At 45.6% G+C, this 24,476-nt stretch overlaps 1 protein-coding gene across 1 annotated transcript in view; it reads right to left on the bottom strand.

Annotated features, from left to right (window-relative positions):
• Nucleotides 1–24,476, bottom strand: part of COL22A1 (collagen type XXII alpha 1 chain) — a 163,912-nt gene that overhangs the window by 34,045 nt on the left and 105,391 nt on the right. The window contains exons 25-39 of the mRNA XM_056854652.1: nucleotides 23,784–23,837; nucleotides 23,155–23,208; nucleotides 22,890–22,934; nucleotides 22,739–22,801; nucleotides 21,889–21,942; nucleotides 19,447–19,488; nucleotides 17,641–17,673; nucleotides 14,649–14,702; nucleotides 14,217–14,270; nucleotides 10,941–10,994; nucleotides 9,871–9,924; nucleotides 8,600–8,653; nucleotides 6,972–7,076; nucleotides 2,084–2,128; nucleotides 1,572–1,649 (exon numbers count right to left, since the gene is read on the bottom strand). Of these exons, the coding sequence (XP_056710630.1) occupies nucleotides 1,572–1,649; nucleotides 2,084–2,128; nucleotides 6,972–7,076; nucleotides 8,600–8,653; nucleotides 9,871–9,924; nucleotides 10,941–10,994; nucleotides 14,217–14,270; nucleotides 14,649–14,702; nucleotides 17,641–17,673; nucleotides 19,447–19,488; nucleotides 21,889–21,942; nucleotides 22,739–22,801; nucleotides 22,890–22,934; nucleotides 23,155–23,208; nucleotides 23,784–23,837 (843 nt within the window). The remainder of the gene's footprint in view (nucleotides 1–1,571; nucleotides 1,650–2,083; nucleotides 2,129–6,971; nucleotides 7,077–8,599; nucleotides 8,654–9,870; nucleotides 9,925–10,940; nucleotides 10,995–14,216; nucleotides 14,271–14,648; nucleotides 14,703–17,640; nucleotides 17,674–19,446; nucleotides 19,489–21,888; nucleotides 21,943–22,738; nucleotides 22,802–22,889; nucleotides 22,935–23,154; nucleotides 23,209–23,783; nucleotides 23,838–24,476) is intronic.

The following is a 24,476-nucleotide window of genomic DNA, read 5'->3' as shown; positions in this document are numbered from 1 at the left end:
CAGGCCACACCTGGAGTACTGTGTGCAGTTCTGGAGGCCTCACTTCAAAAAGGATGTGGACAGAATCGAACAGGTGCAGAGGAGAGCGACGAGGAGGATCAGGGGTCTGGAGACCAAGCCCTGCGAGGAAAGGCTGAGGGAGGTGGGAATGTTTAGTCTGGAGAAGAGGAGGTTGAAGGGGGACATGATTGCCCTCTTTAAATATGTGAAGGACTGTCACTTAGAGGAGGGCAGGGAGCTGTTCCTGTTGGCAGCAGAGGACAGGACTCGCAAAAATGGGTTTAAATTACAGGCTGAAAGGTACCAGCTGGATATTAGGAAAAAGTTTTTTACATAAAGAGTTGTTCAACAGTAGAATCAGCTCCCTAGGGAGGTGGTGAGCTCCCCCTCACTGGCAGTCTTTAAGCAGAGGCTGGACAAGCACTTGTCAGGGATGGCTCATCCTGCATTGAGCAGGGGGTTGGACCAGATGGCCTGTATGACCCCTTCCAACTGTATGATTCTATTATTCTAAGTCAAAAGTAACCACTTCTGCCCCTAAGGATGCGAAATTAGAAGTTTATTTAATAAACCATAGAACTTTTTAATGGATTCCTACTTTATATTTTTGTGCATAGTTAAATGTGCAGCAGCTTTATTGCTATTTTAATTTTAGCCCAATATTTAAATTATGTATTTAATATTTACCTCTCCCTACAGGGTTGCATGTTTTTCCCTCATGAATTTCAACCATGGCTATATTATTTTCTCTAAAAACCTACATGCTATGTAGACTTTCGTGAATAAATGAATGCACAATTGGTATTTTTGAAGCTCCACTGCCTAAATCCTTTTTATCTCTGTGAACTAACATGGTACTATTTTATCTTTTAATTTATGGGCACTCATACATCAAAGTCACCTTTATTATTGTCTAAAATTAACAGAACTGAGTGCGATTTATCTAGCAAGGCATTTGTGGTGAATACAATAAAAGTCGTTTACTAGGCAGACTATGTTTTGTGGGGTGGTTTACCATTGCCTTCCACATTCATCTATGCTTTACCCCCAGCAAACAGGGTACTCATTTTACTGACTTCAAAAGGATGGGAAGGCTGAGTCAACCTTGGGCCAGCTACGTGAAACTGACTTCCATCGGGATCGAACTCAGGTCGTGAGCAGAGCTTGGACTGAGGTAATGCATCTTACCACGGGGCTCCTCCTTTAAGGCTTTAAAAGGGGAGTGGACAAATTTATGGAGGACAGGGCTATTCGTGCCTACTATTCATTATGGCTACCAGCCATGATAGGTATCTACTCCCTCCAGTACCAGAGGCGATATGCCTCTTTCTATCAGTCAGTGGGGGGAGGCACTAGCAGGAGGATGCTGTCACAGTCATTCTGCTTGTGGGCATCCTAGAGGCAGCCACTGCGTGGAAATAATGTTGGATTTGGTGGGCATTTGGTCTGATCCAGCATGGCTCTTCTTATGTTCTCTATTCACAACTTCAAACCTTTCCAATTATGGAAGGAACCAGTTAAGGATGCTCCGTTTGCATGAGAGATGGAGGGGTAGAGAGTTTGGTACTTACAGGTTGTCCAGCAAGTCCAATTCCTGGAGGGCCTCTGTCTCCTGGCTGGCCAGGAACACCGGGAGCACCCCGGTCTCCCTAAGAAAGCGAAAGAAAAAGAGAGAAAAAGAGAGGTCAGCAAAAGTTATTAGATTGAAAGAACAATTGTGAAGGCTAAATGTTATTGTAATGGCCTGTCAAAATCCACTCTGAGTGGGCTTAGAACTTCAGTTCCCCTTGATGTTTTTCCTTCCCCCCACCCCTGGTCAAATTACAGACGAATTATGGAGACCCCATAGGCCACCCATTTCTTTGGGGGCAAATGCATAAACTGAATCGAGTGCAGGAGCAATCGGTTCTTTGTGCTTCTAGCACAAGCTAGCTGTGCCGAGTGCTGATTGGCTGGATCTTGCAGTGATCAGGAAAGTGCTGGCCTGGGGGTTGGCAACCCTAAAAATGGGGTGCAGGAGGGTGCAGTTATCTTTGTTTTGGAAGAAATGCTCTTCGTGAATGTGATACAGGGAAGTACTCACTTTTTGTCCAGGAGGTCCAGATAATCCAGGTGGTCCTCTCTCACCCTAGAAACAGACAGGGTCATAAGACAAACATTAGCTTTGTCTTCCCATTGGAAAACCTGATACAGCCCATTCAAACAACTCTGAACATAAGAACATAGGAAGCCACAAACAAGACAACTGCAGCAGCACCATCCCGCCTGTGTTCCATCGCACCCAAAATAATAGGCATGCTCCTCTGATACTAGAGAGAATAGGTATGCAGCATGACCAGTATCCATTCTAACTAATAACCATGAATACCCCTCTCCTCCATGAATATGTCCACTCCCCTCTTAAAGTCCTCCAAGCTGGCAGCTCTGGAAAGGAAAAATTGATACCACCTGTCTTCCCTCTGAAAACTCTTTTGAGTCAAACAAGAAGGCGGACACAGCTATGCTCCCGGATGAGATATGCTGACCCTCTGCCCCCCAATATCCATTATCCTTTGTCCATTATATTTGTATCCCATTATATTTGTATCCCATCCTTCCTCCAAGGAGATCAGGATGGTGTACGTGAGTCCCCTTGCCTCCATTTTAGATTCAAACCAATCAAGGAAAGTTAGGTTAGGCTGACCCAGAGGTCACCAGATAGGGTTGCCAGGTCCCTCTTCACCACTGACGGGAGGTTTTTGGGTGGAGCCTGAGGAGAGCGGGGTTTGGGGAGAGGAGGGACTTCAATGCCATAGAGCCCAGTTGCCAAAGCGGCCATTTTCTCCAGGTGAACTGATATCTATCGGCTGGAGATCAGTTGTAATAGCAGGAGATCTCCAGCTAGTACCTGGAGGTTGGTGGGCTGGGAGTATACTGTGATGGATAGGCTTCAACTAGAATTTTTCCATTGTGAATCTTGATAGATTTTCTCTGCTGTGTGACCCAGACTGAAAACAGGGTTGCCAACCTCCAGGTAGTAACTATTTCTACTGATCTCCAGCTGATAGAGATCAGTTCACCTAGAGAAAATGGCCACTTTGGCAATATGGCATTGAAGTCCCTCCCCTCCCCAAACCCCACCCTCCTCAGGCTCCGCCCAAAAAACCTCCCGCCGGTGGCAAAGAGGGACCTGGCAACCCTAACTGAAAATCATCCTTCAGCAAAATCCTTGAAGCAGAGACGGGTTACCTGTGTATGAGTCAGGGTCTGGGAATATGTCCCCATGAAGCTGCCTTATACAGAATCTGACCCTTGGTCCATTCAGATCAATATTGTCTACTCAGACTGGCAGCCCCTCTCCAGGATCTCAGACAGAGACTTTTCACATCAGTTCCAACCCGGTCCATTTTAACTGGAGATGATGGGGATTGAACCTGCGACCTTCTGCATGCCAAGCAGAGGCTTTTCCACTGAACCACAGCCCCTTCCTCTGCCCAGGACCTCCGCTTTTTTACTCAGGACTGCATCTCTGACTGGAGCCACCTAAGCCAAAACAACGTTGCTGTGCTATTGAACATTTTAACTTTGTCTCTACAAAGGGAAACACAAAGACTGAAACGGACCCTAGCCTTTTCCATCCTGAAACCATGCCTGCAAGGACCCCCTTTTGACTGCATTGAGCCAATAGTATATAGAAAAGCTACACACAGCCCCGACCTTTTTATTGTTTTTTCTGTCAGGGAATATGCTCAGTGGAGCATCTCTCCTTTGGGTGGAATAAAAGGCTTCAGCAGATACAGGGAGCGGCTAGCGTGGTGTAGTGGTTAAGAGCGGTGGTTTGGAACGGGGGACTCCGATCTGGAGAACCAGGTTTGATTCCCCACTCCTCCACATGAGCAGTGGATGCTAATCTGGTGAACTGGGTTGGTTTCCCCACTCCTCCGCCTGAAGCCAGCTGGTTGACCTTGGGCTAGTCACAGCTCTCTTAGAGCGCTCTCAGCCCCACCTACCTCATAGGGTGTCTGTTGTGGGAAGGGGAAGGGAAGGTGATTGTAAGCCGGTTTGATTCTTCCTTAAGTGGTAGAGAAAGTTGGCATATAAAAACCAATTCTTCTTCTTCTAACCAGGCACCGGTTAACTCAGGTGTCCTTACTGTACTTCTAACTGGTCTCTTTCTAAAAGCGTTGCCAGCTCTAGCTTGAGGAAATTCCTAGAGATTTGGGGGTGGATCCTGGACAGAATTTGAGGAGGGAACTCAGCAAGGATATGACCCCATACAGTTTACCCTCCAAAGCAGCCAATTCCTCCAGGGGACTGATCTCTGTGGCCTGGAGATGAGTTGTAATTCTGCGAGATCTCCAGCCACCACCTGGAGGTTGGCAACCCTACCTCCCAATAAGGCCTCATCTGCAACAGTACCTCATCTAAAGGATCTTCTTTACCAAATTTCAGTTAGACAAGAGGGACAACCAAATCATCCTTCCAGAAAAGTATGGAGAAACCCGTTTAGAAAGGACACATTTGTGCAAAAGGATTTCAATCGTCAATTACAGTTATCCTTCAGAACCTCATTATTGCAAATTTGCAAAGACTGATGGAGAAGAAGAGTCCCTGGAATGCCTCAGCTAGCCACAGAAAGTTAATTTTCCTTGGGGGAAGCAATTCTGAATACAGATGTAATTCAAAGGCAGCCGAATCGGCAGGTGGTATTACAGGCTGTCGAAAATTAAACAGTGAATGCTCTTGATTAGGCTAAATATGCTGGGATTTTTGTTCATTCGCAATCTGAAATCAGGAGGGCCCTGCTCCGTAACTCTTTCTTTCCCTATTATTCAGAGGTTCTTTTAAATAAAATAGACCCAATGGATAGCTGCTTGTCAGATCCATGATGCTTTACAGGAAATGAATTGTTCTAAGGAAGGAAGGAAGTTGATTGGGAGTAGATGCAGGACAGACAAAAGAATCTACTTCTCCACATAAGTACATATTAAAATTTGTGGGATTCACTGCCAACAGATGAGGAAAGGGCTGCTAACTTAAATGGTTTTAAAAGGCAAATTCAAAGAGGAGTCCACCATCAAAGGCTATCAGACACAGGAGCTAAACAGAACCTCCATGATCAGAAGCAGAGTACTCTGAATAAAAATTGGTGTGGGACAATACCTTGGGGAGGCTTTGGCCTCTGTGTCCTGCTTGATGTAGTCGTTAAGAGCGGTGGTTTGGAGTGGTGGAATCTGATCTGAAGAACCGGGTTTGATTCCCCTCTCCTCCACATGAGTGGCGGAGGCTAGTCTGGTGAACTGGATTTGTTTCCCCACTCATACACATGAAGCCAGCTGGGTGACCTTGGGCTAGTCAGCTCTCTTAGAGCTCTCTCAGCCCCACCTACCTCACAGGATGTCTGTTGTGGGGAAGGGAAGGGAAGGTGATTATAAGCTGGTTTGAGTCTCCCTTAAGTGGTAGAGGAAGTCGGCATATAAAAACCAACTCTTCTTCTGCTGCTTATAGAGGTAGGGTTGCCAGGGCCCTCTTCACCACCCATTGGAGGTTTTTGGGGCGGAGCTTGTGGAGGGCAGGGTTTAGGAAGGGGAGGGTCTTCAATGCCATAGAGTCCAATTGCCAAAGCGGCCACTTTCTCCAGGTGAACTGATCATTGGTTGGAGATCAGTTGTAACAGAGAGATCTCCAGCCACCATCTGGAGGTTGGCAACCCTATGTAGAGGCCAGGGTAGGGTACAGGGTGATGGCTCAGAATACACCTTTTTCTGAATGTATCTTTTATCTGAACTGGGATTTTGCAGCTTTTGAAATTCTCCCATGCAAATTTCACCTTGGCATTCTGAACGACTTGATCTCCTTTCAGGAGCAGTGGCAATGAGCTAGATTCAAATCTAGTAGCACCTTGGAGACCAACGGGATTTCTGGGGTATAAGCCTTCGAGAGTCAAAGCTCCCTTCGTCAGATACAAGTTAGAATGGAGATCCCTGAGTCCTTATATCCAAACCTGAAGGTGTTGGGGTGGGGGTTGCAAAGAAGGGACTCAGGATGCAAAGGTACAATGCACTTTGTAATCAGGTTGGTCAGAGGAGAGAGAAAACGCTGTCTAACAATGAGGAGCTTTGACTCTCGAAAGCTTAGACCCCCAAAATCTCATTTATTTCTAAGGTGTGAATAGACTCAAATCTAGCTCTTCTACTGCAGACCAACATGGCTACCGTCCTGAAGAAGAAGAAGAGTTGGTTTTTATACCCCAATTTTCTCTACCTTTTAAAGGAGACTCAAACTGGCTTACAATCGCCTTCCCTTCCTCTGCCCACAACAGACACCTTGTGAAGTAGGTGGGGCTGAGAGGGTTCAGAGAGAACTGTGACTGACTCAAGGTCACCCAGCTGGCTTCATGTGTAGGAGTGGGGAAACCAACCCGGTTCTCCAGATTAGAGTCTGTCACACATGTGCAGGGGGGGAATCAAACCTGGTTCTCCAGATTAGAGTCCACCCCTCTTAACCACTACACCATGCTGTCTGATGCAATGAGCACGTGAAGCACAGATCTAGAGATTTTAATTTCAGACTTTGCATTGGTGAGAATCTGGAAGGGGCCACAGTCTTAGGTTCACATCTTTTTTTTCCGTTGGCTATTGATCAGCATGACACATATGCACATCTTTACTTCATATATTTTTTTCTTTACTGGTTAGACATGTTAGTTGAACCGCAGCACAAGCAACAAACAAACAAGCTCCCCCCACCAAATCTTAATGCACAATCATACTGACATTATTTTTGTGCCATGTTTATAAGATATTATTATGTGGTATTTTTATACCTGGTCACACGTGTTTTTGCAAGGGAAAAAATGTGCCAACTGATAACTGCAGCAATTGGTCCATGTGCTATTTCCAAAATAATTAATGGAAAGACGCCAAGTTAAACCAGAAGGCATCTGGAGTGGAATGAAGGCTACAGTGAATCCATGGAACAAGAAGACTCACTCTTTCTCCATCTCGAATCTTGCCAGGTAACCCAGGTTCTCCAACAGGTCCTGGATCGCCTGCCCGCCCAGGCGCTCCTGGTTTTCCATCCTTCCCAGGATCGCCCTGCAGAAGACATAACAATGACTGCATCATAGAATCATAGAGTTGGAAGGGACCACCAGGGTCATCTAGTCCAACCCCCTGCACAGTGCAGATAATTCACAACTATCTCCCCCCCACACACACACACACAATGATCCCTACTCTATGCCCAGAAGATGATAACAAAAACCCTCCAGGATCCCTGGCCTGGAGGGAAAATGCTTCCTAGCTCCAAAGTGGTAATCAGCACCATCCTGGACATGTAAGAAAGGGCCACGAGAGCCGAACACTGACACGACCCTTCCTGCCCTCCCTCTCATGATTAATTGGGAGAATGTAGAAGCCTATGAAGTTGGAGCCATTTCTGCATTTCAGAGTAAAGCAATGTTCAACCATTCATGTTTTGTGGGGGCTTTAGCGGGGGTACCATTCTGGGCATTACACTAGCTTTAGGACTCTTCTGCACTGGATATGACTTCAAGGATTATTCAGCATGTTTGGTCCCCAAATTTCTTTTACGGATTGTGGATTTCAGTCTTTGCTGACCCATCCTCTGTCAATGTCAGGGGACAGAGCAATGGATCTAGACTGATGTTTTCACTGATGGTAGGGAGAGGGTAATTGTCACCAATTCCCTCTTCCTGATGCTCATGTCCCCCCAGAAGCAGTGATTTGGGTCGGTCAGTGGGCTGCATTGGGAGAGGGATGCATGAGCACACAGCTTCACTGGCAGAAGTACATTGTGCAAGTGGAAAATTCAGCCTGGATCCAACCCATAGTATTGGCCACAAGCATTGATGGCTTTGAAGGATTCATGGAGGGGAGGTCTATCAGCGGCTATTAGCCATGGTGACTAAAGGGAACCTCCACGTTTAGAAGCCGTAAACCTCTGACTACCGGTTGCCAGGAGGCAACATCAGGGGCAAACTTCAGCCTCTCTGCCCTGTTGCTGGACCTCCAGAGGAACTGGTTGGCCTCTGTGTGAGATAGGATGCTAGACTAGGTACAGCACTGATCCGATCTTTCACTTCACCTACTACGTGATCCTTTAGACGGGAATTGAACCTGGGACTTTCTGCATGCCAAGCAGAGGCTCCACCATTCAGCCATGGCTCCTCCCCAAACACACTTGAAGCTGCCTTACACTGGTCCATCAAGGTCAGTATTGCCTACTCAGACTGGCAGCTGCTCTCCAGGGTGTCAGGGAAGAGTTTTTTCACATCACTTATGACCTGTTCCTTTTTAGCTGGAGATGCCGGGGACTGAACCTGGAACCTTGTGTGTGCAAAGCAGAGCCTCTTCCACCCAGCCACGGTCCCTCACACATAGAAAGGACATTAGGTGAGAACATTTTTCTCAGGCACAATGATCTTCCCTGAAGAGCTACTTTTCAACATTGGGAAGAACTCCATCATCTGAGCCCCAACCTGCAGTCTGAAATGGTATAGTCCTCCCCCCATCTTTACCTCCTCATCCTGCAGTCTTATTTGTGATGACTACACATTGCTGGTAGGTTATAGATAATTACTAAAGTTCTTTTGTACCTTATCTCCTTTTTGTCCGTCCCCTCCTGGTTGGCCAGGATCTCCAGGATTACCCTGTAAAGAAAAAGAAAAAAACCTAGAACCAAAATGCACCATTTAAATCTTTTCTGTGGAAAGGGGCTTAGTGGGAAGTCAAATGGAATTAATCTAAGAGTATGGGGAGCTGAAGAGGTGGTTTGTCAACTATTGGTATGTTTTCTTTTTATCCGAGATGAAGTTCTTAGGTGCTTTCACGCATCCTAAATAATGCACTTTCAATCCACTTTCAATGCACTTTAACAATCGTTTGCAAGTGAATTTTGCTGTTTCACACAGTAAAATCCAGCTGCAAAGTGCATTGAACGTGCATTGAAAGTTTGGCAGGTGTGAAAGTGCCCCTTGAGATCCAGTAGTGGTTGTGATGTTGGCCAAAGTCATAAAGCTCACAGGGCCAGTCATTCTCTCTTAACCTTACCTATTTCACAAGGCTGTTTTTTTTTTGGGGGGGGGATAAAATAGAGGAGGGGAGAACTGTACATACTGGTCCAAGCTCCTTGGAGAAAGCATGGGATAATGGTGTGACAAAGGAATTAACTAACTGCGTCGGCAGACTAAAAAGACAGTCGGTTGGATCCAACACAAAATTTCCATTTGTGCAAGTGGAAGCGTAAGAAAAAGTCCACAGCAGCTGCTTGAGCTAAGTCACACAGCATATCCCCACTTGCATTTCTGCTTGTGCAAGATCTTGCGCACCAATTTGTGGGCACTCTGATCCAGTGGGAAGAATGCGCTAAGCATTGCACAAGATCTTGAACAAGCAGGATTGCAGTAAGCGGAACCGCTCTATGTTTATGCTTGCCTATCGTTGGATCCAGACCAGTGTATCACCACCACATTTATTTATTCATTTTTGCCTAAGAAAACTTACAAGGTGAAACTGAAGATTTCTGCCAGGCCAAAATTGTCAGGGATTTTTATGGGGAGCGATGACATAAAATAAAATTCTGTATGCAGGACATTTTGCATGTAGGGTCTACACTCCGCAACTGTGACATGTTTTCGGTCGAGCCTTGTCTAACCAGAACTTCTTTTGATGGGATGGTGCTGGAGCATCATGTCTCAAGGGGAGACTGCACAGACTATATGCGCTACATCTGTTTACAAGATTCCCTTCACATGCAAGAATCGCAAGCCACGAGTTGTGACATATTCAGCTGGCTATATGGCATCATCCTGTTCAGAGCTGTCCTTGTCTCAGATGACTAACAATCAACAAAGTGGTCTATACGTACTACATTTCCTGGCAAGCCGCGTGGACCCGGGGGGCCAGCAGGCCCAGAAGCACCCTGTTAAGAGAAAACAAAAGTGTGCTTGCAACATAAAATGTTCAAGGAGAACCAACAGGGCGATCCATTCTCGAGAACAAGATAAAGAGAATGACCATCATCCCCTGAACGTCAACTGTTGATGACAGATAGCATCGTCTTAACTCAATAAGAGTATGTTTGGAAGCAACAATCCAAATGATAGGAAGGAAGGAAGGAAGGAAGAGGGGAATCTTACTGGTATGTCTGCTTGGGGAGGTATACTCCTATAAATGAGCTTGCCTATTACTGAAGGACAAATCTCAGAGAGGAATGCTGGGAAATATGTGTTAGGATCATGAAGAGCCACAGTTGATTACCGTAGATAGTTTGGGGCTAGATGAACCACTGGCCTGACTTGTTATATGGAATTTCTGGGTGAAATTTCCATGTATAAGCCAAAGCATGGAACAGGGGAGCTGGGGGTGGGGGGGTGATGTTTTTCTCATAGTAATCACTACAGCCAATTAGAAAGCAGCATTTCAAGGGGCGGGGACTCAAATGTTCCTGATTTGAGCTTGGTGACTGCTGGCACATAGCAATTTTTGGATTCGCAACAGAAAAGTGCGGGTCGAGCGAGCATCTAACCTCAGGTAAAACTCCCATGCATAAACTACCTATATCTTACAAACATACTTACAATACATGGGCTATGAAAGCAAGTCACAGCCTTTGGTCACATGTGAATAAATGCACTGTTTATCTCATCACAACAAATCAAAAATGCATGTTTCAGCATCTTTGGAGCTAACTCTTTGCTTATCCCATCTCTCTAAATGTAGTTGGATAATTTTCAAGATGGCCTTGGCAGGCAGAAGGATAAGAGACTCCCCAGGTTGCCACGGTCAGCTCCTCTGATGTCATGGAAAGGCCAGGCAGACTAGAATTTAAGCAGCTGAACCAAAAGGGAGCAGGTGACATGTGAGATCACTTATTTGTCAAGCCATGGCCTTTGGCTTCCTGAGAAAACAGCTCTCTAGAGTAAAGGATTTACTCACAGTCTCTCCAGGGACTCCTGGTCTTCCAACTGCTCCTTCCTGTCCCTTCGTACCCTGACAGAAAAAAAGACTTCAGACTGATGTGAAACTGGACTACATCACTAGGCAGTTGCAGTTTCAGGAAGATAAAAAAACCCTCGACTCTCAATGCAGGTGCCAAGACATCTTCCCAGGCACTTAGCTCCGCAAAGGAGCTTTAATGGTGGGGGGTGGGAATACTGCTCCGAGTTCCACTCACGGATAGATAATAAAACCTGATCGCCAAGCTAGAAGGCACAAGAAGGATAATTAATGACCAATCATTGGTGTCTGAGGTTCTCATTCAGAGCTGAATGAAGCATCTTTACCGGTTCGCTGGGGGATTTTTTCAGAATGTCACGAGCCACTCCAAGAAGAATTGTAGCTGCGTGACTCTGGACATTTGGGAAGAAATCAAAGTCCTTAATGTTTGACGCAGTGGCTTGAGATCCCTGTGTTGCCATACGCTTGCTGATCATCTATTCAAATTTCCACCTCTTGGAATTAAGGGTTATTCTTTGGGATGGGTTAAATGCTCTTTCTTAAAAAAAGATAATGTAACACACATTATGTATGTTTTGATTTGTTCGCCACCTTGTGGGCCCTATGAGAGCAGAAGGGCAGGGTTAAAAAAATGTGAAAATAAATAAATAAGTATGCAGCCATTCACTGCTCAGACACTAGAATACTTTCAGAGTTGTCGCACACCCTGTTTTGTATATCACAGAAAATATGTCAGGGCTAGTTTCACACCAAGGATTTCCCACGGTTAAGACACCTGCCTGGTGCAGTTTTTTTCATGTTTCCACATGGTGTTAACAGCCCATTCACAATATTTCTCTATGGAAGGGGGGTGACCCCTTCCAGACCCCATAAAATCGGACCCCCTTACCCAATCTTAACCAAACTTCGGGGGTCATGCAATGAGAGTCCCTTCAAGCTATGCTTTGAATTTGGGGGCTCTACCTCAAAAAATGCCCCCCAGGAGCTTCAAAATAAATCTCCATAAATGGGCCCGGATTCTTCTGGTAAACCCGGAAATAAGCTGAATTCCCATATTTACCGGTATGGGTATTCTGCTTATTTTGGGTTTACCGGAAAAAAAATCAGGCCCAATAAACCCAAACCCGGAATTGACCGGGGCAGGGGGGGTTTGCACAGCCCTAGTGGGGAATCAAACCCCGTTCTCCAGATCAGAGTCCACCACTCCAAACTACTGCTCTTAACCACTACACCACACTGTAGGAATAAAGCAGGTATCCTGTGTCACCTTAGGGAAAGAGTAGGTTAGGGACTTGTGAGGGGATTGAGGGAAATATCCCAAGAGGCAAGCTGACCCTATTTCAATAAGCTGAGATTCATGGGTTTAAGGGGGAGTGCCAAATAAAATAATTCTTTCTCTCTCTCTGACAGAAAACATCCTGTAAGTTCAGTAAAGCCCTGACCTGGATGGCCCAGGCTAGCCTGATCTCGTCAGATCTCAGAAGCTAAGCAGGGTCAGCCCTGGTTAGTATTTGGATGGGAGACCACCAAGGAATACCAGGGTTGCTGTGCAGAGGAAGGCACTGACAAACCAAGTCTGGTAGTCTCTGGCCATGAAAACCCCCAAAGGGGTCGCCATAAGTCGGCTGCGACTTGACGGCACTTCACACACACACACACACACACACAAGTTCAGTAAAGCTTTGTGTGTGAGAGAGAAATGGTACCATTTTTAAAGTGGAGCTCTGCTGCCCCTTGCTGTAAATAAACCAGTAGCTTGTTATGTTCCTTGTATTACCCACCAAACCACAAAGCTTTGTGTCCTTCTGAAGAAGAGTCAATAAACTCATTTATTTTGTCCTGTGAACCTTAAACCGGCCTCTCACTAATAACAACAGGAGACTCCAGACTGCTAAATGCAGAATTGCTACCTTCCCAGGATTATGTGTTTACAATCCAAAAGAAATTCACATCTCGAGGACAGAAATATCTGTTCAGCAGGCCTAGCTATGTTAAATTAAATTTCAGTTGCATTTCCTCTCTCGGACTTCACTAGCATGTCAAGCAGACGCGTAATGGGATGTTACTGCACTCTTGCGTTTTTCTGAACGTAAGTGGCAGCCAATGAAGAAGAGATGTGAAATGTTACTGCGGTTGAATCCCAGTAGACGTGGGGAGGAGATGAACTTCCCTTGCTCAAAGTAATACAGTTAAGCCTGGAGTCTGCAAAATATTTATCATTAGTTAATTACAGCACAGTTGTTATAAATATTAAGATCGGTAGCCATGTTGGTCTGCAGTAGTTCAACTGCATTCGTCCAGTAGCCCCTTAAAGACCAAGATTTTCGGGGTATGAGCTTGGTTTCTGAGGTCCTATTGGACTTGGATCTAGTTGATAATTATTAATAATCAGTATAATCAAGAAGAAGGAGAAGAGGAGGAGGAATTAAAGTTGGTTTTTGTATGCCGACTTTCTCTACCACTTAAGGAAGAATCAAACCGGCCTACAATCACCTACTGGACTCAGATCTAGTTGATAATTATTAATAATCAGTATAAGAGGAAGAAGAGTTGGCTTTTATATGCTGATTTTCTCTACCTTTTAAGGAGAATCAAACCGGCTTACAGTCTCCTTCCTTTCTTCTTGTGAGGTAGGTGGGGCCGAGAGAGCTCAAAGAGAACTGTGACTAGCCCAAGGTCACCCAGCTGGCTTAATGTGTAGGAGTGGAGAAACAAACCTGGTTCTCCAGATTAGAGTCCATCACTCCTAACCATGGCACTATGCTGGCTTTCTTAATAATGAACATCATTGCTATTGATAATTATAGTAGTATTAATTTTAAATAAGAGAAAGGAAGAGGAGGAGGAGAAAGAAATATGCAAAAAAGCATTAGCTCTGGTTTTAGTTATTTTAATGATCTGTGTTTTTTTGTGGGGGGGTTAATGGTTTTAAAATATAATTTTTATTATATATGTTTTAATTTGTTAGCCACCTTGGGGGCTTTTGTAATGGTGGAAAGGCAGGATATAAATTTTGTAAAATAAACAAAACAACATAAATTAACACACAATACATCATTTCCTTCTACATTAACCAACCAAGAACACCTGCCATTCCCTGATTCCACATTCACAATGTTCAGAACCCCCCCCCCCACTCCACACCACACCACATCACATCAGTCATTCCACACACCAGCATGCTTTGAAAGTATGGCGGGAGAAAGAAAATGCTGGCCAGCAACTCATCAATCAGGGTCAGCCTTGTTTGCTTACCTGCGGCCCTGCAGGTCCAGGTAGCCCTGGCTCACCTGAGATGCCACGTGGTCCCTATTGAAAGGAGAGGATAGAGGAAAAGCCATAAATACTGCCGGCAATATGATGATTCATTTGCCCTCAACCCAAGGAAGGGATGTGCTACCCGCCCCCTTTAAACTCAATTAGGGTCCACCTCTCTTAACCACTACACCATGCTGGCTCTACAACACAGACAAATTACTATTCCTGCTGTCACATAGGACAGTGTGATCCTACTACAGTGATTACAGGCCAAGCATCCAGGGACATTTGTAAAGCCCAAATTGGTTATAGGTCTCCTGCATTCCATTTAAGAAGCAAATGAGAAAGGCCCTTCTCAAATACCAGCCCTCTTCCCTCACTACCCAGGCCTTCTAGCGAGAAAGTGAAAGAAGAATACTAAATGCTTACGGGTTCACCTCTTTCTCCATGGTCCCCCTTTTCGCCTTGTGGACCTTGTTCTCCCTGGGGATAAAAAGAGAAGACAAACATTTGCGAAGGTGAGAAGTAGGTTGTTGCACACTCCCTTGACTCATACCTCTGGAGTCCTGATAGTGGTGAGTGGAAGCCCTTTTGGGAGAAACAATCAGAGTTGACAGCTCCGGGTTGGGAAATGCCTGGAGATTTTGGGGATGGGGCCTGAGGAGGGCAGGGTTAGGAGAGGGGAGGGACTTCAATGTAGAGTTTCCAACCTCCAGGTACTAGCTGGAGATCTCCTGCTATTACAAATGATCTCCAGGCGATAGATATCAATTCACTTGGAGAAAATGGCCGCTTTGGCAATTGGACTCTATGGCATTGAAGTCCCTCCCCTTCCTAAACCCCACCCTCCTCAGGCTCCATCCCAAAAACCTCCCTTCTAGTAACTGTGCCCTCCCTTCTAGTTCTGAACTAATAACTAAAGTGGATTAAAATCTCTATCAACAAGCAAGGGAAGAAGAAGAAGAGTTGGTTTTTATATGCCAATTTTCTCTACCTTTTAAGGAGTATCTAACCGGCTTACAATCTCCTTCCCTTCCTCTCCCCACAACAGGCACCTTGTGAGGCAGGCGAGGCTCAGAGAGTTTGGAGAGAACTGTGACTAGCCCTAGGTCACCCAGCAGGCTTCATGTGGAGGAGTGGCGAAACCAACCTGGTACACCAGTTTAGAGTCTGCCACTCATGTTTAGGAGTGAGGAAACCAACCCGGTTCACAACGTTGGAGTCTGCCACTCATGGGTAGGAGTGGGGAATCAAAACCGGTTCTCTAGATTAGAGTCCTTCGCTCATGTGGAAGAGCGGGGAATCAAACCTGGTTCTTTAAATTAGAGTCCACCACTCTTAACCACTACACCACGTTGGCTCTGCCTTCTGCCTTTTCTAGACATTAGGAAGAATTTTCTAACAGTTAGAGCGGTTCCTCGGTGGAACAGGCTTCCTCGGGAGGTGGTAAGTGCTCTTTCCCTGGATGTTGTTAGGCAGAGGCTAGATGGCCATCTGTCAGCAATGCCGATTCTATGACCCTAGGCAGATGATGAGAGGGAGGTCATCTTCTGGGCATGGAGTAGGGGGTCACTGGGTGTGTGTGGGGGAGGTAGTTGTGAATTTCCTGCACTGTGCAAGGGGTTGGACTAGATGACCCTGGTGGTCTCTTCCAACTCTATGACGCTATGATTGCTCCATGCTATCAACAGCTTCCAAGGCAAGCACCGGTGGTTGCAAATCACTATTTCTTTTCAATAGAGAGATGATGATTGCAGCCCAGAGTCATGTGAACACAATATATACAAGCGAGCCTCCTGAGATGGCCAATTTCATCAACTGAAAGAGTCTGCAAGCAGTTGCAACCTGGAACGATTCTTGAACAGGAATGCGTTTCATACGAAACACTCTTATAAAATGCAAACTCTAGATTCCTATTCTGTGGCCTGTAAACCAACAGACAGCAGGGCTTGAAAAAGAGCTTCTGCCAGTCAGAGTAGACAGCTCTGGGTTGGAGAGATCAATGTTCTGATTCGGGATAAGACAGCTTCATCCATTCAAAACGAAGTCAGCAGTAATCTTGTGTAGAGAATCACCAATGCCATCTAGTGGTCTGGAGAAAGACGGCAGGGCTATACAACCTGCTCCTAATATTAATTTATCTCCTTCCATTCATCAGTGCCGATTGCTCATGGGAGGGGGGGATATTCATAAACCTCTTCCAAACCTTGCTGCCCTCCCTCAAACAACAAAACCAGCCAAAGCGTATGACCTAATTAAATCGAGTGGTGTCTTAATTAAATTAATGAGAAGGATAACCTTTAATAACTGTAAATGCCAGTCGGCGTTGCCAAGGAACAGAAAGTGCCAATTAACCTAAAGGAAGCTTCTTATACATTCTGCCCCTTCAGCTGTTTGCATACACAGTATCAGTTATGTTTCCAGCTGGATAAAAAAAAAAGCATTATAAACACTAATTCCATTAATTGCAAATACGAATGCATATTCTTCCACCAATGTGACTCCAATGTGAACAACCTGGAGGGGAAAAAGTGCCCTGTCCCTTTAATAGAGGCTAAAAGTCAGGAAATGGGCAGTTGAAGCTTTTTATGGTATGGAAGGAAATAACACCACTTTGAAAATTACATCTCATTGAGCCTCTGTTAAACTGGCAGGGCAGTTTGGAGCCAGCCACAAAATGATTGCCACAGCTGAACTTCAGTAGCCCAATGTAGATTAGGGTTGCCAGCTCCAGGTTGGGAAATATCTGGAGATTTTGGGGGTGGAGCCTGAGGAGGGTGGGGTTTGGGGAGGGGAGGGACTTCAATGCCTTAGAGTCCGATTGCCAAAGCGGCCGTTTTCTCCAGGGGAACTGATCTCTGTCAGCTGGAGATCAGTTGTAATAGCAGGAGATCTCCAGCCACCACCTGGAGGTTGGCAACCCTAATGTAGATCCTTGTGCTGTACTGGCAGCTGCTGCCAAAGAAACATTTCAAAAAATCAGCACAGATAATCAAATCACCAATAGTCAACCAGAAGGCTTGCTTGGCAAAAGCCCAAACTGGCCCCACCCACTTCTTAAAAACACATGGCAGACACCAGAAAATGTGTAGGCAGGTGCCCACAGACACCACATTGGGGACCCCTGGATTAGACTGTGGGGTGGATCCAACCATCTTCTACAACTTTCTCCAGTGCAACAGCCATTTAAGTTAAAGTAAGATTCCTGAGACTGAAGGAAGACTTGAGCCAAAATTATAGGTGGGGTACAAATATTTTAATGAATAAATAATTGAATCAACTATCCTAAGGGTGTGGTAGGATTAGGGTAGGAGCCATCCCAGTGTGTATATATTTTAACGTCCCATGATAACAATGAAATATTCACTTCTGTTAAATTTTCACAAAAGTAAAATTATACTTATAAGTAAATCAAACTTACAGGACCGCTGGGTTGAGGTGTAAACAAGGATGTCTGGAAAGGGAAAAAAGGAAAAAAGAGACATCAGAATTTACAAATGATTTTATGATGGCAATAAATGGGTCTAAATCAATGAACTGTCCTTTTTATCTGATTCTGTTATTCAACAGCATAGCACAGAACAAGGAAGAGAGGTAAAAACTAACAAAGATCCCATGAACACCTGGGAAATAAGGATTCCTCATTATAGTTCAATTTTCAGAGTAGAATAGTTGTTATCTCTCTCTCTCTCTCTCTCTCTCTCTCTCTCTCTCTCTCTCTCTCTCTCTCTCTCTCTCTCTCGTTCACAGAAAATACTTTCTCCCTCTGTATGTGCACACATCCCAACTCACCCCTAGGCACACCTACAAAGGCACATACAAATCATGTGCAAACCAGCCACTCCAAAAGATGCTTTGCTATGAATGGTTGCAATCGGACTGGGGAGATTGGAATGACTGCCAGCCACATTTGCAATCTCATGACTTCGGTCCATGAGACCAAATAACAGAAAGCAATATTGGCTTCTGATGTGTGCAAAAAAAGAGAAATGTCTGAACTTGGATAGCTCAGGCTTGCCTGATCTCATCAGATCTTGGAAGCTAAGCAGGGTCGGCCCTGCTTATTACTTGGATGGGAGACCATCAAGGAAGGCGAGGGTTGCTACTCAGAGGCAGGCAATGGCAAACCACCACTGGAAATCTCTTGCCTTGAAAACTCTCCAGGGTCATAAGAACATAAGAAAAACTCTGCTGGATCAGTCCAAGGCCCATCAAGTCCAGCAGTCTGTTCACACACTGGCCAACCAGGGGCCTCTAGGAAGCCAACCAATCAGACAACTGCAGAAGCATTATCCTGCCTGTGTTCCACAGCATCTAAGATAATAGGCACGCTCTTCTGATCCTGGAGAGAATAGGTGTGCATCATGACTGGTATCCATTTTGACTAGTAGCCATGGATAGCCTCTCCTCCATGAACATGTCCACTCCCTTCTTAAAGCAGTCCAAAAAGACCTACGCATTTTAACAGCTCCTCATAGTGTAGTTGCTCCAGTCCCTACATTGTTTTGGTTGCTCTTTTCTGCGCCTTCTCAAGCTCTGCAATATCCTTGTTTAGGTGTGATGACCAGAACTGTAGACAGTATTCCAAGTGTGGTCTCACCATAGATTTGTACAAGGGGAGTATGATAGCAGCAGTTTTATTATCTGGTCCTTGTCTAGTTATGGCCAGCATGGAATTTGCCTTTTTTTCACAGCAGCAGCACACTGGGTTGACATCTTCATCAAGCTAGCCATACAATGCATATCTTCAGTTGAGTGCACATGGGGGAGGAACGTGCCACCACGATCCTGCTTATCTAGCCTACTGAAGTCACCTGAAAAGGGCTCTTAGCTAGTATACTAGTATCAGAACCCCACTATGTTCATCTACCTTGTGAAGAAGATTTTTTTTTTAATATGCCGACATTCTCTACCACTTAAGGAAGAATCAAACCGGCTTACAATCACCTTCCCTTCCCCACAACAGACACCCTGTGAGGTTGGTGGGGCTGAGAAAGCTGTGACTAGCCCAAGGGCACCCAGCTGGCTTCATGTGTAGGAGTGGGGAAACAAATCCAGTTCACCAGATTAGCCTCCGCCGCTCATGTGGAGGAGTGGGGAATCAAACCCGGTTCTCCAAATCAGAGTTCACCGCTCCAAACCACTGCTCTTAACCACTACACCACAGTATGCATTTTTCTAGTCCACTTATTTGTCATTATGACACTCTCAACACAGTGCTACTTACCGTACCAGGTGGGCCTGGGGGACCAGCAGGGCCAATGTCACCCTAAAAAAGGCAGACGCGAGTTAATACTGGGTAGAAAGATGGCATAACTTCACTCCCTGTGGGACACAGCCGACCTCAACTAGCTCATCAGAGAAGATCCTCATCGAGGAAGAGAGAACACTGCAGTTGTGACAGACCATTGCCGAATTTCTCCATTGGGGTACTATGCCTGGAGCATGGCTACCTGAGGAAAGGTGGATGAGAACTGGATGGCATGCACCATGAGGCATCTCTGCAGGCCCCTTTCTTCCAGCTTAGACTGAAATCCAAAGTGCTCTACAGTGGTGGGAAATGGCCTACACTGGGGGCATTGATAGCTAAATCCGCAGAGTGGGGCCACACAGGAAGAAAACAGATAATCCTGCAAACTTGGGGAAAACCCCAAGCTTGCAGAAAAATCTGGAAACATATTTAAAAAATGAGGGGTTTATATCCCCCCTGAAAGCAAAAGCATTTTCTGCACATGGGCAGACAACACACCTACCTCTTCTTTTGGCAGTTGGGCGGGGGGGAGGCTGGGAGACATGGCAGTCCCAGCAGCATCTCCCTTTGTGCCTGGGGGAGGCCAGGAGCTATGGGGATCCCAGCAGCGTCACCCCTTTGTGTGTGTGTGTGGGGGGGGAGGCTGGGAGTCTCGACCCTCCTGGCAGCATTGCGGGGACAAAGTAAGTGTTGGGGAGAGGGAGAGAAAAGAGAGAGAGTAATAGGGTGGGAGAGAGAAGTTGCAGTAGGCATGGGGGAGAGGGACAAAGAGACCCAGAGAGAGGAGGAGTGACCATAGGCATGGGGGAAAGAGAGAGAAAGTGACAGTAGGTGTGGTGGGAGAGATAAAAAGAGAAAAACAGATCCATAAAGTAAGAGAAGTGGGGGGAAGGAGAAAAATGTGTGCGTGTGTTAAGTGCCATCAAGTCGCTTCCGACTCATGGCGACCCTATGAATCAATGGGCGAAAACACATGGTCACTTAGCCCAGTTCCAGCCCAGTTCCTTCTTCGTTCCACCCAGGATCAAATGAACCCACATTACCTGGAATGAGCAGGGACTAAACTGTGTGCAAATGGATCCATGTAAACAGAAAATGCGGGTTCCTGCTGAGTAAGCCCTTCCCCCCCCCCCAGCTCCTGGTGATTGGTCCTTTCGAATTGACTAATGGAGGCTTCCCCGCCCCCGCTTGTAATTTTAAAAGCATTTTAAGAACTAAAAAACAAAAAACGGAGCTACCTGAAAGAAGGGGGGAGGAATCCAAGCCTCATTTTAAAAAAGACTTTCTTTTTCTCAGAAAAAGCTCCAAAGTAGCAGCAGGTAGGAAACAGGTGAATCCCTGCCGCTTCAAACACTGCTTCGCGATTGGCTGCGAGAGATGCCAATCATCTGTGTTTCCCCCTGTTTCTGTTTCTCCCAGAAGAGGAATGGGAAAAGGCGGGTTCATTTCCCTTCGATACAAGGCTGAAAGAAGAGTAAATAAGGTATCTTCCGTTTGCGAAGATTTGATCCTGGGTGAAACTGGGAGGGAACTGGGCTGGAACGGGGCTGGAACTGGGCTAAGTGACCATGCGTTTTAGCCCAATGTCCTCCAACACATCCTATCTTTAACAGCCTTGCTCAGGTCTTGCAAAATGAGGGCCATGGCTTCCTTTCTACAGTCATCCATCTCTTGTTGGGTCTTCCTCTTTTCCCGCTGCCTTCGACGTTTCCTAGCATGATGTCTTTTCCAGTGACTCTTGTCTTCTCATAACGTGACCAAAGTATGAAAGCCTCAGTTTAGTCATTTTGGCTTCTAGGGTCAGTTCAGGCTTGATTTGATCTAGAACCCACCGATTTGGTTTTTTGGTAGTCCACAGTATCCGGAACACTCTCCTCCAATACCACATTTCAAAGGAAGCAGATAAATAGAGAACGAGAAAGGGGTGATGGGAGAGGGGAATAAGCAAAGGTGTAGGAATAGGATGGCTGTTCCCACAAGTTTTTTGCGGGTCCTCACCAGTTGTTTGCGAGTCCCTGGTCCAAAGAGTGGTACTGCTTCTTCTTCTTAATTACTGTTTTTGTTTGTTTGTTTGTTTGTTTGTGACAAAAGCCATGAACCAAAGAATGGTATAGGCCAAACAACCTGGGTCTTTTCATACTGTTCATACTTCCGGTCCAACCATTTATATTTTGCTTTTAGAACTAATTGTTAAATAAGTTCAAAATTGCCATTACATTTCAATGGTCTTTAAATAACCCAGAGGTTATTAAAGAGCACATGTTACAATGGTGGTGATTTTACTCTTAGCCCTGTGGGCCTACAAAAGGCAGGATGTTCAACAGATAAAGCCATGAAAAGAGCATAGGTTTGACCACTCCTACTATTTTCTTTGCGTCTGGGAGGCCCTGGGATTCTTTCATGGGTTATCACCCTCACCTTGTCTCCTCTCTCGCCTTTGAAGCCAGGGAGTGCAGCTCTTCCTTTTTCACCCTGTTAAGGCACAGCAGAAACACATGTGATGGTCATGTCATTCTGGCTATTTCACTCTCTATGTCCAATAGCACCACAATTGCTGCTGTCTTCAGCAGGCAACTCTGGCTCAGAAGCAGAGCTCTTGCTTTGCAGGCAGAAGGTTGCAGGTTCAATTCCCGACATCCCCATTTCAAGTATCAGGCGTTAGGAAAGAAACTCTGGAATAGCCTTGCTAGAGCTGACACCACTGAGCTACATGGACCAATGGTAGGGTTGCCAGTCCCGGTCTGGTAACCAGACGGAGACCAGTGGGGCAGAGACATGAGGTTGCGGTCATCAGCAATGGTTTGACATCACTTCCAGGAAAAAACGCCAGTTCATCACACCTCTCTAGGCATTGACGGAAACTCTATGGTAAAACCAAAGAGCTTTCAGCAATTCCTAGAGAGGACTGAGGGGACTTCTGGTTTTTCCTGGAAGCGACGTCACACTGTCACTGATAGCAATTGTGTTCTTTTTCTCACCAGCATGCTGACAGGCATGGGTTACTGGGGGTGGGGTATCTCCCACCCCCAGCGGACATATGGCAACCCTAATCAATGGTCTGACACAGCATTTAGCAGTTCTGTATGTTCAGTGGCAGTAAGGCCTGAGGCTCAAGAGCAACCAGGAAGAACCAATAGCAACCTTTATTGTTGCCAAGACACATTTTTTGGGGGGGGGGCAAAAGCCAAAGCTCCCCAGATCATCAAAGATCATCCTTCCCTTCCTCCAAGGTCGAGGCCAAACAAGGAAATGCCCCCAAATTACTCACCTGATCTCCCTTTTCTCCTCTCACTCCTGGTAAACCAGATGGACCCGGAAGGCCTGCTTCACCCTAAACACAGATGAGAACCAGGAGAAAACATTAGACTTGTTTGTTTTATTTTTTTAAAAAAATCATACAGACTGTTTAATCGACTCACCCTCTCTCCAGCTCTACCAGGTAGACCCGGATCTCCTGTTTCACCCTGGGAATACAAAAAACAAGGAGTAATATACATGGGGAGAAGGTAGGGGAAGATCAGGTGCCACCCTTGGTATTAGGGTTCCCAGGTACCTTGGATTGGCGAGCAATCCATCGGCCAGCTGAGGAGCAGGGATCGTGGCCGTGTGCAATGAGATTATGTCACTTCCAGTTTATACCCGGAAGCTGGGTTGTCATTAGTCATATGAAATTCAGCTTTTTACCTTGGGACCTATTTTACCAGGGAACCCGTCCTCTCCCTTCTCTCCTCTTTCTCCCTGCAGGGAACATAAGCAATGGTTAGCAGAAGCACAAATCATACAATAAAAGTCTTGTATTACTTTGAGACCACAATGTTATTAACCAAAGACAAAACAGGATAAAACAAAACATCGGGGGAAACACATCTGCTGATATAATTCCACCCTTATGTTATTTCTTATGGGCAGTTTACACATTGTTTTATATTGTATTCCATTTTGGAGACATTTTTTAGATTGTAAAGCAGGCTTCAGAGACCACTGGAAGTCATATCGAAATTTTCCTCTAGTTTTAATCCTGGAGTCTAAAGGGCTTGTATATTCTTGGATTTTCTCCTTCCGGTAACATGATGGCTAGAAAGTTGAACTTTAGCTACTAAATACCAGAATCTAATACAATATAACAATACCGTATGCACCACATAATTCTTAAGGGTATATGCAGTGTTCTGATTGGGCGATAACAGCCAGAACGCTTCTACAATCTTCGTTCATGGGAGCTTTTATGGTTGTTAATTTCAATTAATTACATTATTTTGCAATATGATACAATATGATAATTAAATTATGTTGCAAAATGATACAATGCTTACTTTTGATCCAGGAAGTCCAGGCAAACCATCCAGGCCAGATTTGCCAGGTAGACCCTAAATAAAAGAAAAACAACCTATTACAGGACTTAGATATTCATTGGTCTACTTTATACAGGATGGTGTAAATCGTCCCTATCAAAAGAAATCTGTCGTGCAGTCAAAGAGGCCTTGAGTTCTCACAGAGTGCTTGAAACCTGCAGAGGATGTTCTGGGCCATTTATGCAGGGCTGTTTCCCTCGAGGTCACCTTGCTGACTGCTCCGGTGCTTCAGTTTGATTATTCATGCCTTTCCCAAACAGCAGAGGTTGCTTCTCTCTCCCTGCACATTTTGCCTGTGTTTTCCAGATGCTGATTTAGCGAAAATCCAAAAGAGATGTGAGCAAAACGCACGGAAACACTTGGGGAGAGCAAGGCAACCTCTGACTGTGGGGAGGACAAGGGAAGGCACTTGTGAGGTAGGTGGGGCCAAGAGAGTTCGGAGAGAACTGTGACTGGCCCAAGGTCACCCAACAGGCTTCATGTGTAGAGTGGGGAATCAAACCCGGTTCTCCAGATTAGAGTCCGCTGCTGATGTGGAAGAGTGGGGAATCAAACCCAGTTCTCTAGAACAGAGCCCACCATTCTTAACCACTACACCACGCTGTCTCCCAAAGAACCATTTACTTCTCCGAGCATCCGCTTTCAGGCTTTGGA

This window comes from Euleptes europaea, chromosome 8 (genome assembly GCF_029931775.1).
Source record: "Euleptes europaea isolate rEulEur1 chromosome 8, rEulEur1.hap1, whole genome shotgun sequence".
Classification (NCBI taxonomy): Eukaryota; Metazoa; Chordata; class Lepidosauria; order Squamata; family Sphaerodactylidae; genus Euleptes; species Euleptes europaea.
The sequence above is the reverse complement of the archived record's forward strand: the minus strand, read 5'-3'. Positions and strand labels throughout refer to the sequence as shown.